At 39.2% G+C, this 14,867-nt stretch overlaps 1 protein-coding gene across 1 annotated transcript in view; it reads left to right on the forward strand.

Annotated features, from left to right (window-relative positions):
* rno (rhinoceros) overlaps positions 1-14,867 on the forward strand; it is a 50,924-nt gene that overhangs the window by 7,836 nt on the left and 28,221 nt on the right. Inside the window, 4 exon segments of the mRNA XM_067129172.1 lie at positions 4,964-5,127; positions 5,399-5,547; positions 9,245-9,404; positions 12,790-12,917. Of these exon segments, the coding sequence (XP_066985273.1) occupies positions 4,964-5,127; positions 5,399-5,547; positions 9,245-9,404; positions 12,790-12,917 (601 nt within the window).

The raw sequence follows: 14,867 nt of genomic DNA on the forward strand, positions 1-14,867 counted from the left end.
GTCTCCTTCATTATTGAAGAATGACACTCATCTTGGGCTGTGCATGTAGCTTGTGTGATTGCAATCAGCCTCACCAGTAATTGGGATGTGCACACCACCTAATGAGCCCACAGCTTGCCTTTGAATACTGGTTGTGTCTTAATATTCCTGTTCTTAGGACACAAATAACCATACCTATGCCTCACTTGCATATGGTGATGTGCATTCACACTGTTTCATGTGGTTTGCCTGTTATGACTGGCTGGAGCATGTATGTACCTGGTCCCTTTTTATCTGCTGAAGTTCACACTTTCTGGTTGGACAGTTGTGTCATGGTTGTTTGGGGATGATTTTTTGAACTGAGCAGAGGTTGCATGTATGCCTAGGATACTTCCATTGGGCACTACCTTGCTGATGGGTATACTCAGGTTTCAGGAGATGGCAACCCTCCCATATATACTGCATTAAGGTCTGTTTGTTATCTCTGCATCCAAGAGAACAAGATTTGATGGTTACTGGGGAAAATTTGGGTTGAACTTTTCCTTTCTACAGTATGATGAGGCTTCATTTATTGAAGTTCCAGGCTGGATAAGTGAGGCCTTCACCATGGAGAGGCAGCTTAGGTCTCATCAGGTAGGCTTTGCTACAGAGCCAAGATCTAAACAAAAGTCAGAGGAGGTTCCTATGTGGTGTGAGCTTCTGACTGGAGTAGCTGTAGGCATAATCCTTGAGAACCCATGGTGGCTCCTTGTATATTATATCTACTGTACAAAAATGGTAGAAGATATTTCAAGAGATGCTTTGCATAGTCAGGCAACCCCTTTGTGGAGGAAAGACTGTAGCCAGACATAGCTCTTCCTCTCACCTGATGCCCTTGGTTGACTTTTGAAATTCCTTGGAGGTACTGGTCAGTTAGCAGGTGTGATTATTTGGCACCTGAAGCAATGTGTTAGAAGCCTCTAAGAATCTTTAGGATTTGCACAAGGCAAGAAGTTTGATAGCGTCTCTAGGCTGTGCTTTCGTCCTGAACACAGTACTGGCGTGATTTATTATTCTGTAGCCAACACTGGCTGCAAGAAGAGTGCAGCTATGAGGGGTTTTTCAAACTTGGTACCCTCATCAGATTTTGATATCCTCAGTATGGCTCATAAAATGGAACAGCACCTTTTTCAGCCAGCTGTATCAAGGAGTTGACAGTGAGGCTGGATACGTTAACTACTGTAGCAGTATTGAGGTCCCTTGACAGTTCAGTGCCTTTTTAAGCTCAGTCTCTAGGGAATTTTGGTTGTTGAGACTTAACAAGTCACCTGCTCCTTTGTATTCCAGACCCAGAGATCATTACAGGCTTCATGGGACCCTAGCCTAGTGATCCTTTCCTTCCATCTTAATAAGTTCATTGACTCCTGAGGGCCAATATTCATCCTTTCTTGCTGGCAGCAAAAGGAAGCCATGCTTAAGATCTGCTCTTGTCAATCCAACAAGGGAAAAGGCTTTCGAACCCATAAGGCAGTTTGCGTTTGGTTGGACTTGTCTCCAGAACTTCTTGTCTCATTTAGAACAGATTGGTGCAAATTTGTGAGTTGTGACAACTTTAAAAAGGCTATCTGCTAGCAATTCTGGAGACAATTACTGATTTTTTGTCAATTCCAGTCCAGCCTAATTCTCCCGCAGGGGACTCTGAAGTTCCTTGGATTACACAAGGTAGAAGAAGAGGCCATAGAGGAAGTGTCAAGCAGTATACAGTGCCTCTACAGGTGACTTGATGTTGGCCCCCAAGGACTCCTGGGTTGGAGACCCATTAGTGACAGCTTGTCAGAGCAATATCTCCTGTTGACAGCCTTTAGGATGGAAATAGTACCCTTTGATAGTCACACCATTTGGAATAGTCACTTTTTAGCATCTATGGACCTAGGATATACGTGCTGTTCAGGTCCCCATCAATCAGTCTTCAGGTATTTCACTGGTTTGTGTGTCAAGGTATGTTGACTCGATTCAGGAGCCTTTCTCTTTGGCTGTCAACATCTCTCCTCACGTTTTCACTCATCAAGTACTTTCCCCACTTGCTTTTCAGGGCTTACAGGAGAGGACTCAGATTGTTAACTGGATGACTGGCTATTGATTACCTTAATTTAGGAGTTTTGCAGGCACCTCAAGTATCCCCTTAGTCTGTGTCACCTCATTAACTTGGACAAGTCAGACTTAGTTGTAGGAAGCAGATCAATATACACCCCACAATAGGAATTATAGAACTTAGTTTGCCTTTATTGTATGAGTACTTCACCTTCCAGCTCCCCTCGCAAATTTGTTCACAGAATTTGGGGACATGCCCTCATTAGAAAAGTTAGTTTCACTCAAAAGGCCAGGCTGTGTTAGTTCTAGCTACAGCTGAGCAGTAGTTAGTCAGTATCAGTGGTTCCTGATGACTTTGCTGTCTGCATTCCACAGGAAGTCTTGGTAGACACACGAGATGCCGAGATCCTTGCAGTCAGAGAGTAGAAATTCCTCTCACAATTTGATCACAGTGAAATACCTCTAGAACAAGGCGGTACAATTTCGGACTCAGTGTAGTGACCTACTAGCTAAACTGGCAGAATCCAGTTCTACCTGCTCATTGGTCCCAGTATCTAGGGATGTGCATTAGGTTGTAAGGCACCACTTGAGTAGACCTGTTGTGTCAAATAATGTCCCATTGAGTGATGATTTTTCATTAAGGCATTGAGGTCCTCACAAACTCCAGTATAAGTTGCATCATTGCCAGTAGCTGGTGTTCTGTAGTTAAAGTAGGCTGTGAATGGATCCTTATAATACCTATTCTCTTAGTAGCAGACTTTCTGGTATTCCTTTGACATTCAGGGAAATTGTCTTTGTCATTAAGGGATGTAGATCTGCTGTGGCGCAGGTTTTTGGGATGTAGATCTGATGTGGCACAGGTTTTTAAGATTTCCGTGAAGGCTCTGAAACATCCTTAGCCCTCCAACTTGAACCCAATCCAGCTTATGAGCCCTTGGAACAAGCTTCCATGGTAAATCTAACTTTAAAGACTGTCTTTCTTCTTTCCCCAGCTTTACTAAGTGAGTGGTCTATCTTCTTTCCCCAGCTTTACTAAGTGAGTGCCATGCCCTTTCCAACAAAGTATCCCATATTGAGAAGTAGGAAAGTAGTGGCCTGATGTACATTCCAGGTTTTGTTGCACAACAAACAACCTCTTTGTATCCACAGCTGCACCACATTTTGTAATTCCAATCTTGTCAAGAAATGAAGAGGGCATTGCCTTGCACCAGGTCAAGAGTAGTAAGAATTGTCTTAAGAAAGCCAAATCTGTTCTCTGGGTGGTTTGCATATATTTTTGGCAACCAGTCATGTAAGACTGAGGTATATGGTGGTGCATGTAAGACTGAAGATTGAAGAATACCATCTCTTACTGGTTAAGGCAGGTAATCCTCAAAGAAAGAGATAATTGTAAGTATTGGTCATCCAAGGTGAAAGTTAGTGGTCATGAAATTTGGGCTATTTGTACCTCTTGCTCCTAAGCAAACTATGGATGTTGATGTCATTGTTAATTAAGACCCATCGAAATCCCCATCCAAATTTTTCAGAATTTATTTATGAAACCTGACCCATGAATTGGAATTTGTTCTCCACTGGCTCTATAGTTGCTGCAGGCCAAATTTTAACCATACTGGAAGGGAAGTTAATTTGAATTCATCCTCCTCATCCTTACAATTCATACTACCATTTTTTGGGAGTAAAGCCTTCTGGGATACCAGCTCCTTTTCTTTGTTGATGGGCTAATTTTTTTTTTTTTTTTTTTTTTTTTTTTATACAACAACAACAACCCTGAATTACAACTGATGACCTTGCTTTGCTATCAAGGCTTCAGTCCATTTCGTGACCCATTGTTAGTCTCAAGATCTGACTTCCTATTCAACAACAAAGAAGGTTACATATGTCACTGTGCTGGTTGTATTGCCTTCTATTACAAGAGGCCTTTCCTCTTAAATAACTAATTTGGTATTTGTAAATTGATGGAATTAACAAATTACAAAAAAAAAGCATACTTTTTACTGGTGGTCCTGGATACTTAACTAGCCAGGTCAAAGTAGTAATCATCTTATGGAGTGGTTTCTTGCAACTCTGCTGACTGAAGGATATGTGTATATGTGTATGTGAAATGATAGGTTTGTATGTTAATTTATTAGTGTAGGAGTATCTTTCAACAGTTGTCCTTTCCTTTCTTATGTCTAAATAGAGTGATTTTGCACTTGGAGGTGCTTTATGTCCCCAAGCCATTAAATTTTTTATCATTTTTGCTTATAGGCTGCTCTTACTTGTCAATTAAGATATTTTTATATTTTTGCAAATATCAGAGTCTTTGGAAAGAATGACGTGCCCTTATATATATAGCTTTGGTTGTGAAACTTACTTCAGTGATTTATCAAATGAGAAACCCTTGAGTTCTTCATTGCTGTGTTCTTGCCCCCTTTCTTAATACTGAATATTTTGCACTACTGTATACTGAAATTATTTTCTATATTTAAGTCAGGGTGACGACTATACATTTTATATATACTGTTACAAAAATTTTTGAGCTTTAGTTTGATTTACAATTGTTTAGGCAATTTTTAAACTCATTTTATTGTATAGACTGGGCATCGTAAAGTTTGTATAAGATTGTATTAATCAAAGACACTGGGTTTTATAAAAAAAATTTTATCAGATTAAGTAAAAACCAGGCTTTATAAAATTTTCATTGAATTATTTTATTTAGAGACACCAAGGAACAGTATATTTTTACTATTGTATTTTCAAGTTTACTCCAGGTTTGCATTCTCAGTTTTTTGTTTTATAGTTGTGGTGATAATTGTTCTCCTGATTACAAGGTCTTGTCATTTGATCCTTTTTTTGTAAACCCAGTATGAAAAGATATTACTAGGAGAACATTTGTTTCAGGACATGGAGACTTAAGATATGTTTTCTATTACAGCACCAAAGAGAAGTTCATCCGTGTAACTCATGATGACTTCTTCACAAACGAGCAGCACATTCTCAGTAACTTGCCGACTAAGGCTGAGAAGATGTGCCGTTACGACATGGACGACCTCGATGACAAGTGGCTCCATGCTTACAATGGAGAAAGAGCCAGGATGGGTGAGTTTCTTTTAATTTTAAGATCATCATGAAATACAGAAAGTAGATGAGGTCAGTATTAAGTAGAGAAGCTGTCTAGTGTGATTTCGGATGTTGATGACGTTGCATTGATTTCTTATTGACCCTTTAATTGAACGAGCCATTGTAAATTGTTTCATTTTAATAAAAGATAACATTTCATTAATTGCATTGTTCTTGTGTTTTCCGAGACTGAGACTGTAATATGTATAAAATCTGTGCATGAAATTAAGTTTTTATTTTTTGTCTTCAGGTGCTGCACCTGTTCCCCCTCTGATCTTTGAGATGATCATTGAACATCTTGAAGAAACTTGTTGGGAGAACATTCACAAGATGCTGAAGACTGAGGAGTCCCTTTCTATTGAGTTCGACGAAGACGTCATATGCGATGTCTGTAGATCGGTGAGTCGTCTTTGCACTGTCATTCATGTGTATTGATAAGGTTTACAGTATTACGATCCAACAGCATTTACATTGAGAGAGAGAGAGAGAGAATATGTTTTATTTGTGCTTCTGAGACAAAGGGTCATGTTGCTATTCCCATTATCTGGGATTTACAGTTGAATAATAAGGAACATTTATTATCAGTGTTTGTAAATGTATTTCTGCTGATTTATGACATTGATCACTTATAATGTAACTTTTAGCAACATGATTATTGTAGAATGACATTTCATGTATTACTGGGATAGATTTATGTAAAAATTCTGTAAATTATTCTTGACAAGGTTTAGATTGTATTGGGATCTTTTACATAGCTGATTACAGTAAAGCAATATAGTTGTCCTTCCAAATTTGCTTGGTACCAGTACCATGAATTTGAAAATCTGTGAATGTTATATGGTATACAAGAATGGGGCATTCAACCAGCCTGTAGCGTAGGCTACTAGCAGCCGTTCATTGTTGGGGGGGGCCGGGGGTGATGCTGGTAACCTGAACTGTGAAGGGCTCAGAATATTTTATAGTTATAATTTCTAACAAATAAGGTAACAAGTCCCATAGCCCCATCATCATCATATATTTACACGGTAGCTGTTAGATTCGAAAAAGTCAGTAAGATTTAGAAGTGAACACACACACCCACACTGTGATGTGTGTTGTAATATGTGATGCATATTACACCCTTCAAAATACAGTGAACCCCTTTTTTCGCGGGGGATGCATCCCACACACCCCCGCGAATAGGTCAAATCCGCGAATACTTAAAACCCCTCTAAAAACACTTAGAACTTCCCATTTTGATAGCTTAAACCAAAAAAAAAACCTGTAAAAATGCTTATACCTGAGTATTTTAGTAGTTTTATCACAAAAAGTGCATTTATTCATGAAAATTATATGAAAATACAGTAGTTAGTGAATATTTCTCAGTGAAAAATACTGCGAATGGGCGAATTTTCCGTGAATGATGGCTAGATATGTTCCACAGAAACCCGCGAATGCATGAGTCCGCGAACCATGAGAACGCGAATACGGGGGGTTTACTGTATTAAGCCTATATAAAGATAATTACAAGAATACTGTTAAGTTTGTTTTATGGCATACAAAAATGTCTTGAATTTTGCTATACCAAAAGGCAATATTGCTTTTGGTATAGAAAAATTCAAGACATTTTTGTATGCCATAAAACAAACTTAACAATATTCTTGTAATTATCTTTATAGGCTTAATATTTTGAAAAGTGTAATATGCATCACATATTACAACACAGTGTGTGTGTGTTAGTGTTCCCTTCTAAATCTTATTGACTTTTTCGAATCTAACAGCTACAGGTAGTGCTCGAGTTACGATAATTCGCTTTTACGATGGGGTTAGCAAATAATATCGATACGACAATATTTTGAAAATACGTATTTTTAAATTTCGCAGGCGACTGGCGCGAGGCAACAGCGTACAACCGGCAGCGTCGATATGCGATCGTTGGCGAGAGGGCTGGAATAGGTACATTAATTCAATGAGCCGACCTCACTTGCTCGTTGTGTCGGAAGTCAAAATACGTCAGTGTTCGTTTGCAATTTTTGTGCGTTTGTAAATACTGGTAGTGCACAGTGATGATAATTTGTCTTACGATAATTCGGGTTTCTGATGGAGTTAGCAATTAATACCGATGCGACAATATTTAGGAAATGTTTTTAAATTTCGAGTGGGCACAGGCAACAGCGTATCAGGCAGCAAAAGAGACCAACTTCTTTTTCTCCATCTCTTTATTCCATCTTCTAGTTAAAAAAGTAAGAGAATGATAAAAGTGTTGTTGGTAACCTTATACTCTTGCGAAAATGCATACAGCCATAAACAACGAGCGAGAAACTGTTGTTTAACTTGTTTTGCTAATAACTGAATCGGATAACAACTGTTTTGCTTGTATTTCAACCATCGTGCGGTTAAACAATTACTGTAATGTTAAAAATGACGTTAACCACTGATATATTCTTATACTATACCCTTGTCCGGTTTGGAGAAAAGATCGGCAAGAAATATACTGCTATAGTAAATTTAAGCTGCAAGTTGTAGTTGAAGCTGAGAAAAGAATGTTCAAGCTGCTAATGACTATAAATTATCGTGCATTGGCAACATGGATGAAACTCGACCGCAAATAAAATTTAAAAAAGTATTTTAATCAAAACTACTGGGCATGAAAGAACATATATTACTGCTGTTTTCACGCCGATAAAAGATAAATACGAAAAGCTCGTAGTATGATGATGAAATCAAGAGAAAATAGCGAGCGGAATCTTGATTTTTTTATACAAAACAAACAATCCCCCAAACAGCCAGCCGCCAACATAATCTATTAACGAAAAAAATAGCTAAAATAATTTCACAACGAGACATATTTAAGTTATATTTCGACTTAAAAACACTTTGTATAATGAAAAATATATATGTTCCTTAGAAATAAAGTATCTAGAGATTCGTTTACGTAACTAGAAGCAAGAAATGCCCTCTGTACTGAGTTAAATGCGGCGAAATAAAGACTAAATCATCGATTCCCAAACCAAAACATTTGATTGCTATGATCGGAATTTATAATCACGAAAGCAATATGAGAATATTTACAATTGGATACGGTGTAGTAAAGCATAATGTTTTAAAAGATCCATGGAAAAGATGCACATTCGGTATTTTGATGTTTGTATAATACGGTGTTCTGTGAAAATAGAATACAGTATAATGAAGGCTGGGCTACCATATATGATATACAAAAGTGCAGCCTAGGCCTTGTTTGTTATTCAGTTTCTCTTTATACTGACTTATCATGTCAATCTGCATTGAACCTGCAGAATTAGCTGTCACTAATAATTACTATACCATATATGTATAAAATATACTGTGTAGTGTAGGCTAGGCTACCATATATGTATAGATGGTACTGATTACCCTAGTGTAGGCTAGGCCATATTCTACTTACGATTTTTTCAACAAACGATGGGTTTTTTGGAACCTAACCCCATCATAAGTAGGGGAATACCTGTACTGTGTAAATGTATGATGATGGGCTATGGGACTTGTTACGATATATGTTAGTTATTATAACTCTTAAAATATTCTGAGCAATATTGCTGTTAACTTGTAAAATATTGTTAATAAGCTTAATTTGTGTGTTCATTGATCTTGCAAAAACATCATTCCAAAAATAGCCTTAGTCCTGATTGTGTGCAAACAGAACCAGTACCACTAACTAGATAGATCTTGCAAAGAGAAAAGTCCATGATGCATGCTCAGCTCGTGTTACAGTGGTCCGGAAGGGAAGGAGGCATTCTTCCTGAAGGAATACGTTGGTACCTCAGTTTAATGGACTGTTTGATGTCTAGCCTTCGAATAAATAATCGTTGTAGGTGGTTAGTGCCGTCAGTGCACCTCAAGGGGTACACTGTAGGCATTACTTGAGGTTCTTTGCAGCAACCCTTCGATCCCTAGCTGCAACCACTTTCATTCCTTTTACTGTACCTTCATCCATATTATCTTTCTTCCATCTTGCTATTCACTCTCTCCTAATCCCCAGTTCTAATTGAAATCCCAGTTTTATGTGAAATTAACCCCCATTCCTTTTTGTAAGAATATCTAGAGTACATTTAATTAATTAAATTTCTTCCATCTGCAGCCGGACAGTGAAGAGGGCAACGAAATGGTATTCTGCGACTCGTGCAACATATGCGTCCACCAAGCCTGTTATGGCATCACAGCCATTCCTTCAGGATCCTGGCTTTGCCGGACTTGCTCGCTAGGAATTAAGCCTGACTGTGTTCTATGTCCTAACAAAGGTAAGGTTAATGTGTGTTGTTTAGTTACTTGAAGTTTATGTTTTATGTTTTTCCATGCCCTCCATCTTCAATGTTGTTACTAGACTTTAGGATGTCCTGCTTTTAACAGATATTACCATCGTAGCTTCCCTATTGGTTCATTTAAATTCTGTGTGATATTTTTTACTCAGCGATGCGATTTCTCTAGTATTTCAATTGCTTGTAGCAGTTCTTGTATTGCTTTTGTCAGTAATGGTGGTGTCACATATTTTGAGTCCCCCTACTTCTTCTGACCTTGACTGTGGCAAACAGATGTGTTCCCTTTCTTAATATCTGTGAGATATGTTGATGGCTGTGCTATCCTAGTGAATGAGTGGTCAACTGCCGTTTCTTTCCAGTGTCCTAGTATTAGTTATTTCCACTCTGTACTTGCTTTGTTGAACGGACAGTGCGATCACACGTTTTTCACCATGTCTGCTCCTCACCTGCACTGCCTGCACTGCCTGAACACCACTGTTCTGCTTCCCTCTAGTGTTCATTCTTTTCCTTCATTGACTGTTCACTGAACTCTTCTTTCATCTCAGCTTGCCATGCTTCTTACCCTCTTGACTATCATGCCACCTAACAGGTAATCTGATGCTTTTCCACTTGTGTTCAAAGAATTCAGTAGAATGGAAAGGTTTCGGCCACGTCATGGCTGATCCCAGGGCGTGCTGCTTTCAAGCCTTGGATGTCCAGGGCCACTTGAGATGCGAGTCTCCTGTCCTGAGACGGGATAGGCACATTCCATGCCTCAGATGTCCAGAGACACCCGAGAGGCGGGTCCCCCATTCTTGGACGGGAGAGTTGCACTCCATGCCTTGGATGTCCGGGAACACCTGAAACGTGGGTTCCCCATCCTGGGACTGGGATGGGGGAGAGTTGTAGAGAGATCTTCATGCTTCTCCCATAGAATAAGACTTTCTTGAGGGGGCCCTCGGGCCTTTTCACGGTCTAGAGCCGCCACCCCTCCTCTCTTCAGGTCTGTCCGCCTAATGGGACCCTCAGAAGGGGAAAGGAGTCTTCTTGCTGTCTAGAGCCACTGCCGTCTTCCTCTTCGGGTCTGTCCGCCTAACAGGACCCTCAGAAGAAGAAGGGGAGGAGGCAAAAGCCGAAAGAGAAGATACTGGTGACATTGAAGGGGAATGGGGTCTCTTCCTCAACGTCCTCTCACGCTTGTACCTCTTCACCAGTTCGGCCAGGAGAAGATCCTTAGCATCAGGAGACATCGGAGGACACGTCAATGTTGATGGGATGGATGAATAACCGAGGGAGCCATAACAGTTGTCAAGGCACCCTTAGATCCTGTAACTGAAACTGTTGTTCCAGTTACAGACGCTGTAGAGATGGGCCCTGGTTGGAGGTGTTAAGAATTGCAATCAAGCCCCGCAGCAACGGTTCCCTTGGAAGACCTAGGGAAGGCCAGAGGTTCCTAAGATCTTGAAAGATCTTCCCAATCTCCCCCAGACCTGAAAAAGATGGAATATCAGAGACTACCTCCCTTTGCCCAAGGGGAGAATGCTCCACCCCGGAGTAAACAGAGGAAGCCCTCGAGAGATTGTGACATGTCCCGCTCCTCCATGCAAACCCCACATTGCCGATGCACCAGGGGAATGTGGAGTGATTTCTCCCCTAGATGAAGCAGCAGCAGAACGGAATCACATGGGAAGAGACAAGGAGCTACCTGGCGTCCTCAGAGGAGAATACCCCTCTGAAGATGGATGAGCAGCCTTCTTGGGTTTCCTCGTTCCAGCAAGCCTCGTCCACTACTCAGGGGACCAGTCACAACATTCGGGATAAGTATTAGTCATTGAACACACACACTTGCAGCATTTGGTGCAAACAGTGTGTGGATCTACTTCAAAGGGTGAGAGAAAGCGATTGCAACGTCATTCTCCCACACCCAGGCAAAAGCAAGGTTTAGGCTTAGTAGATGATTCTTGGGTTTGCATGATAACCAAGGATAATAACAGATATATCACAAGATATACTTCAAGCACAACAAAAAGGAAGGAAAAAACCAAGATGATGTGCGGGTAAAACAGCCAGGAAACGTTCGGGCAGAGGAAGACAGGATTGTGTCTGCTCTCAACGAAGGCTATATGGCAAGTGGTTATGCGACTCAGCGAAGGGAGGTGGTGAGGGTACCCTTCGCCTCTCCCACCACTAGTGCAACTACTGAACAATCTTGTTATGTAGAATAGCCTGCTCCAGCTTGCACTGAATGTAATTCCTATGTAAAGACCTCAGGAAAAATAGAAATTAATTTTAAAATTTGTCAATTTGGGAAGATTGTCTTGTTGAAGCAGGTACACATTTGGCAGGGTATTGGTGAAAAAATTTGGGAAAATGCTGCTATCCTCTGGTTTTTCACTTCTCTGAAAGTGTCTTAATCTGTACCTGGTGAAGCCTTTCTTGAATGTAACCAGCCATGATGATGTAGTTATGTCTACCTGCTGCCATAATGAGAGGTCTCATCTCAGGAGAAGTGCCCACAGACTTTGATATCATGACTTTTTTCTGATCATTGCATCATCCTTATAGAGTAAGTCTTAAAGTAACTGCTTGTGATTTAAAACTTCCAGAGCACTGCTCAGTCTGCTGTGACTACTTTTCCCAGTTATGCTTCAGTCCCCAATCTGGTGATAATTGTTAAGCATTCAGAGTCAGTCGATTGTGCTTAGTTCTCCCTTGACTGATATAATTTTGGCAACCGTTCTTGCTGCAGTGACAGTTCCTACTGCAGTGTACACTCTTGTAATAGTGATTGAGCCTCCAAAGGACTGCTCAGTGGAGGTGTATACTATTTTCATATTGTAAAAGATGTAATATCAAATATTAAGTTGTTCAAAAGGGTGAAGAGATGGTGTTATATTTACTTCTCCCCTCATTCATTTTTAAAAATTTTATTAAGTTCCTGTAGGTTTTTTTTTTTTAGTTGGTGTTGAATATGTCCTTTTTGTTATAGATGAAGCTTTTGAACATTGTTTTATTTGATATTATCATTTGTTTATGCATAACTCAGTTCTGCTGAGGATGTACCCCATTATCTGGCTGTAATTAGGATTCTTAGCTTGATAAAGGATGTGAAAACTTATGGAAATTGGTAGATACTGGTGGGTTGTCTACGTAATCAAATTCTAATATATAATTTGTACCAGAATCAAATTTAATATTTCAAGTCAAGTATAAATGACTGTGATATATTACTGAACTACATGACTTCCTTGTATGCGCTCCAGGAAATGGTTACATAACAGGAAAATATTAAGGCAGACTTGTAAATGTTGCTGATTTTGACAGAGTAGAACTGCATTAAGAATTAAGATATTTTATATGTAAAATATTCATGTATTTCCTTTTTTAGGAGGTGCCATGAAATCAACGAAATCTGGGCAGAAGTGGGCACATGTTGCGTGCGCATTATGGATCCCAGAAGTTTCCATAGGCTCTGTAGAGAGAATGGAACCAATCACAAAGATCCCAAATATACCAGTAAGTCTACTTAATCATGTTTTACTTTTTGTGGATTATATTTTAAAACTGATTTTGAAAGTGATCGAGGTGTAGTTTGTTGATGACTTTAATTTTTGCATTCTTGTAAGAAGCTAGGTATAGAAATCATTGATTAAGTTTATTAAAAAATTCAGGATACAATGCCAAAATTTTTTTTGTTTTTTAATGTCTTCAACTAACATATCTTTTGTTTGGACTTGCATTACTAAGAACTTTAATGATAAATAATTGGTTCAGTTTGTAAAGTGATAAAGCCAATAATTGTCAGACAAATTCCACTGTAGGAGTATGGCTTTCATCAGTACTGAAAGAACTATGCATAGAGAAATTGTTTTATTATTGTATGTATTCAAGGTAACATATATCTCTGATTCCCCATCATTTTATGTCTTAGCCCTGTTTTTTATTTTGTTCATTATTACAGATTGAAAATGACATGACAGAGATTGAGAGGGAAAGATCACTGGGTTTATACACAGAAGAGATAGTGGAGAAAGTGTTTATAAAATATGTAAGAAGCCTGAGGGTAATGGGAAAAAGCTGGATGTGGCAAAGATGTTATTTGGAGGGTTAGAGCATGTATGGTATTGAAGATCAGTTGGGGTGAACAATAAAATGTTAATCATGGAAGTGAATTTTGTGTTAGAATTTGTAGGTGGGAGAGTGATTGGTTTTGGGGTGAAAATTGAACGGAGACAAGGATATATTTCTTTAGCTGTGTATCTGTGCATATGGATAAAGTGAAATTTAAGTTAAAAAATAAAGTATAAATATCAGATTGTAAAGTAAATAATAAAAGACATAAGAAAGCAAAGTAATAGATGAATAGGAAAGTAAGGTAATAGATGAATAGAGAGACTATATCTAATAAATAGTCTAACAAATTTCTAGGTACTGATATATTAGTGAGGGTGAATAGAGAGACTATTTCTAATAGTCTAACAAATTTCTAGGTACTGATATACAAGGTGAGGGTGAAGTGGACAATATGCTATGAAAACGTAGGGACCAAGGCTTAGGACCTATTAGTGGCTTAAGGTGTTTGACGAGCTCACCTTCACCTCCCCGTTCTTTATGGCAGATTGTCTGTATAAAATCAGAAGGGGAGAAAGTCATATTAGAAGTAAAAGCAGGGACAATGGTGGACCAAAGGTGGATGGAGTGGTGTGAGTAGTCTGAGGAAATCAGGTGCAAAGGCCTGGTTAGGAAATTGGGGCATAAATGAAGTTAGGAATGGCTGATGTTTGCAGGTGATAGTGACGAGAAGCTGTAGTAACTAGTGAAAGAAGTTGAAAGTGTCTGCAAGAGGAGAAAGTTAAGAATAAATATGACCTAGACTAAGATAATGAGGGTAAATGGAAATCCAGGAAGATGAAGCAGAAAACAACATGCTTTATAAGAGTATGGAATTAAAGTGAACCCCCCCCTGTATTCGTGGGGGATGCGTCCCCCCCCGAAATAGCTAAAATCCGCGAATACTTAAAACCCCTCTAAAAACACTTAGAACTGCCCATTTTGATAGTTTAAACACAGCAAAACCCTGTAAAAATGCATATACCTGAGTATTGTAATAGTTTTATCACAAAAAGTGCATCTATTCATGAAAATTATATGAAAATACAGTAGTTAGTGAATATTTCTCAGTGAAAAATACCGTGAATGGGCGAATTTTCCACGAATGATGGCTAGATATGTTCCACAGAGAAACCCGCGAATGCATGAGTCCGCGAATCATGAGAACGCGAATACGGGGGGTTTACTGTATTTATTCAGTAAGCATTTTGGGGGCAATTGTATCAAATGTAGTAGGATGAGAGAAATGGTAATTGACTTACAGTTGAAGCAAGAAAGGTAGCGGAATGTGTGCAGAGGATAGGAAGGAATCAGTGTCCCTGAAAGCCAGGGTAAAATGTCTTGAAGAATTGTTAA

This window comes from Macrobrachium rosenbergii, chromosome 27 (assembly GCF_040412425.1).
Source record: "Macrobrachium rosenbergii isolate ZJJX-2024 chromosome 27, ASM4041242v1, whole genome shotgun sequence".
NCBI classification, from domain to species: domain Eukaryota; kingdom Metazoa; phylum Arthropoda; class Malacostraca; order Decapoda; family Palaemonidae; genus Macrobrachium; species Macrobrachium rosenbergii.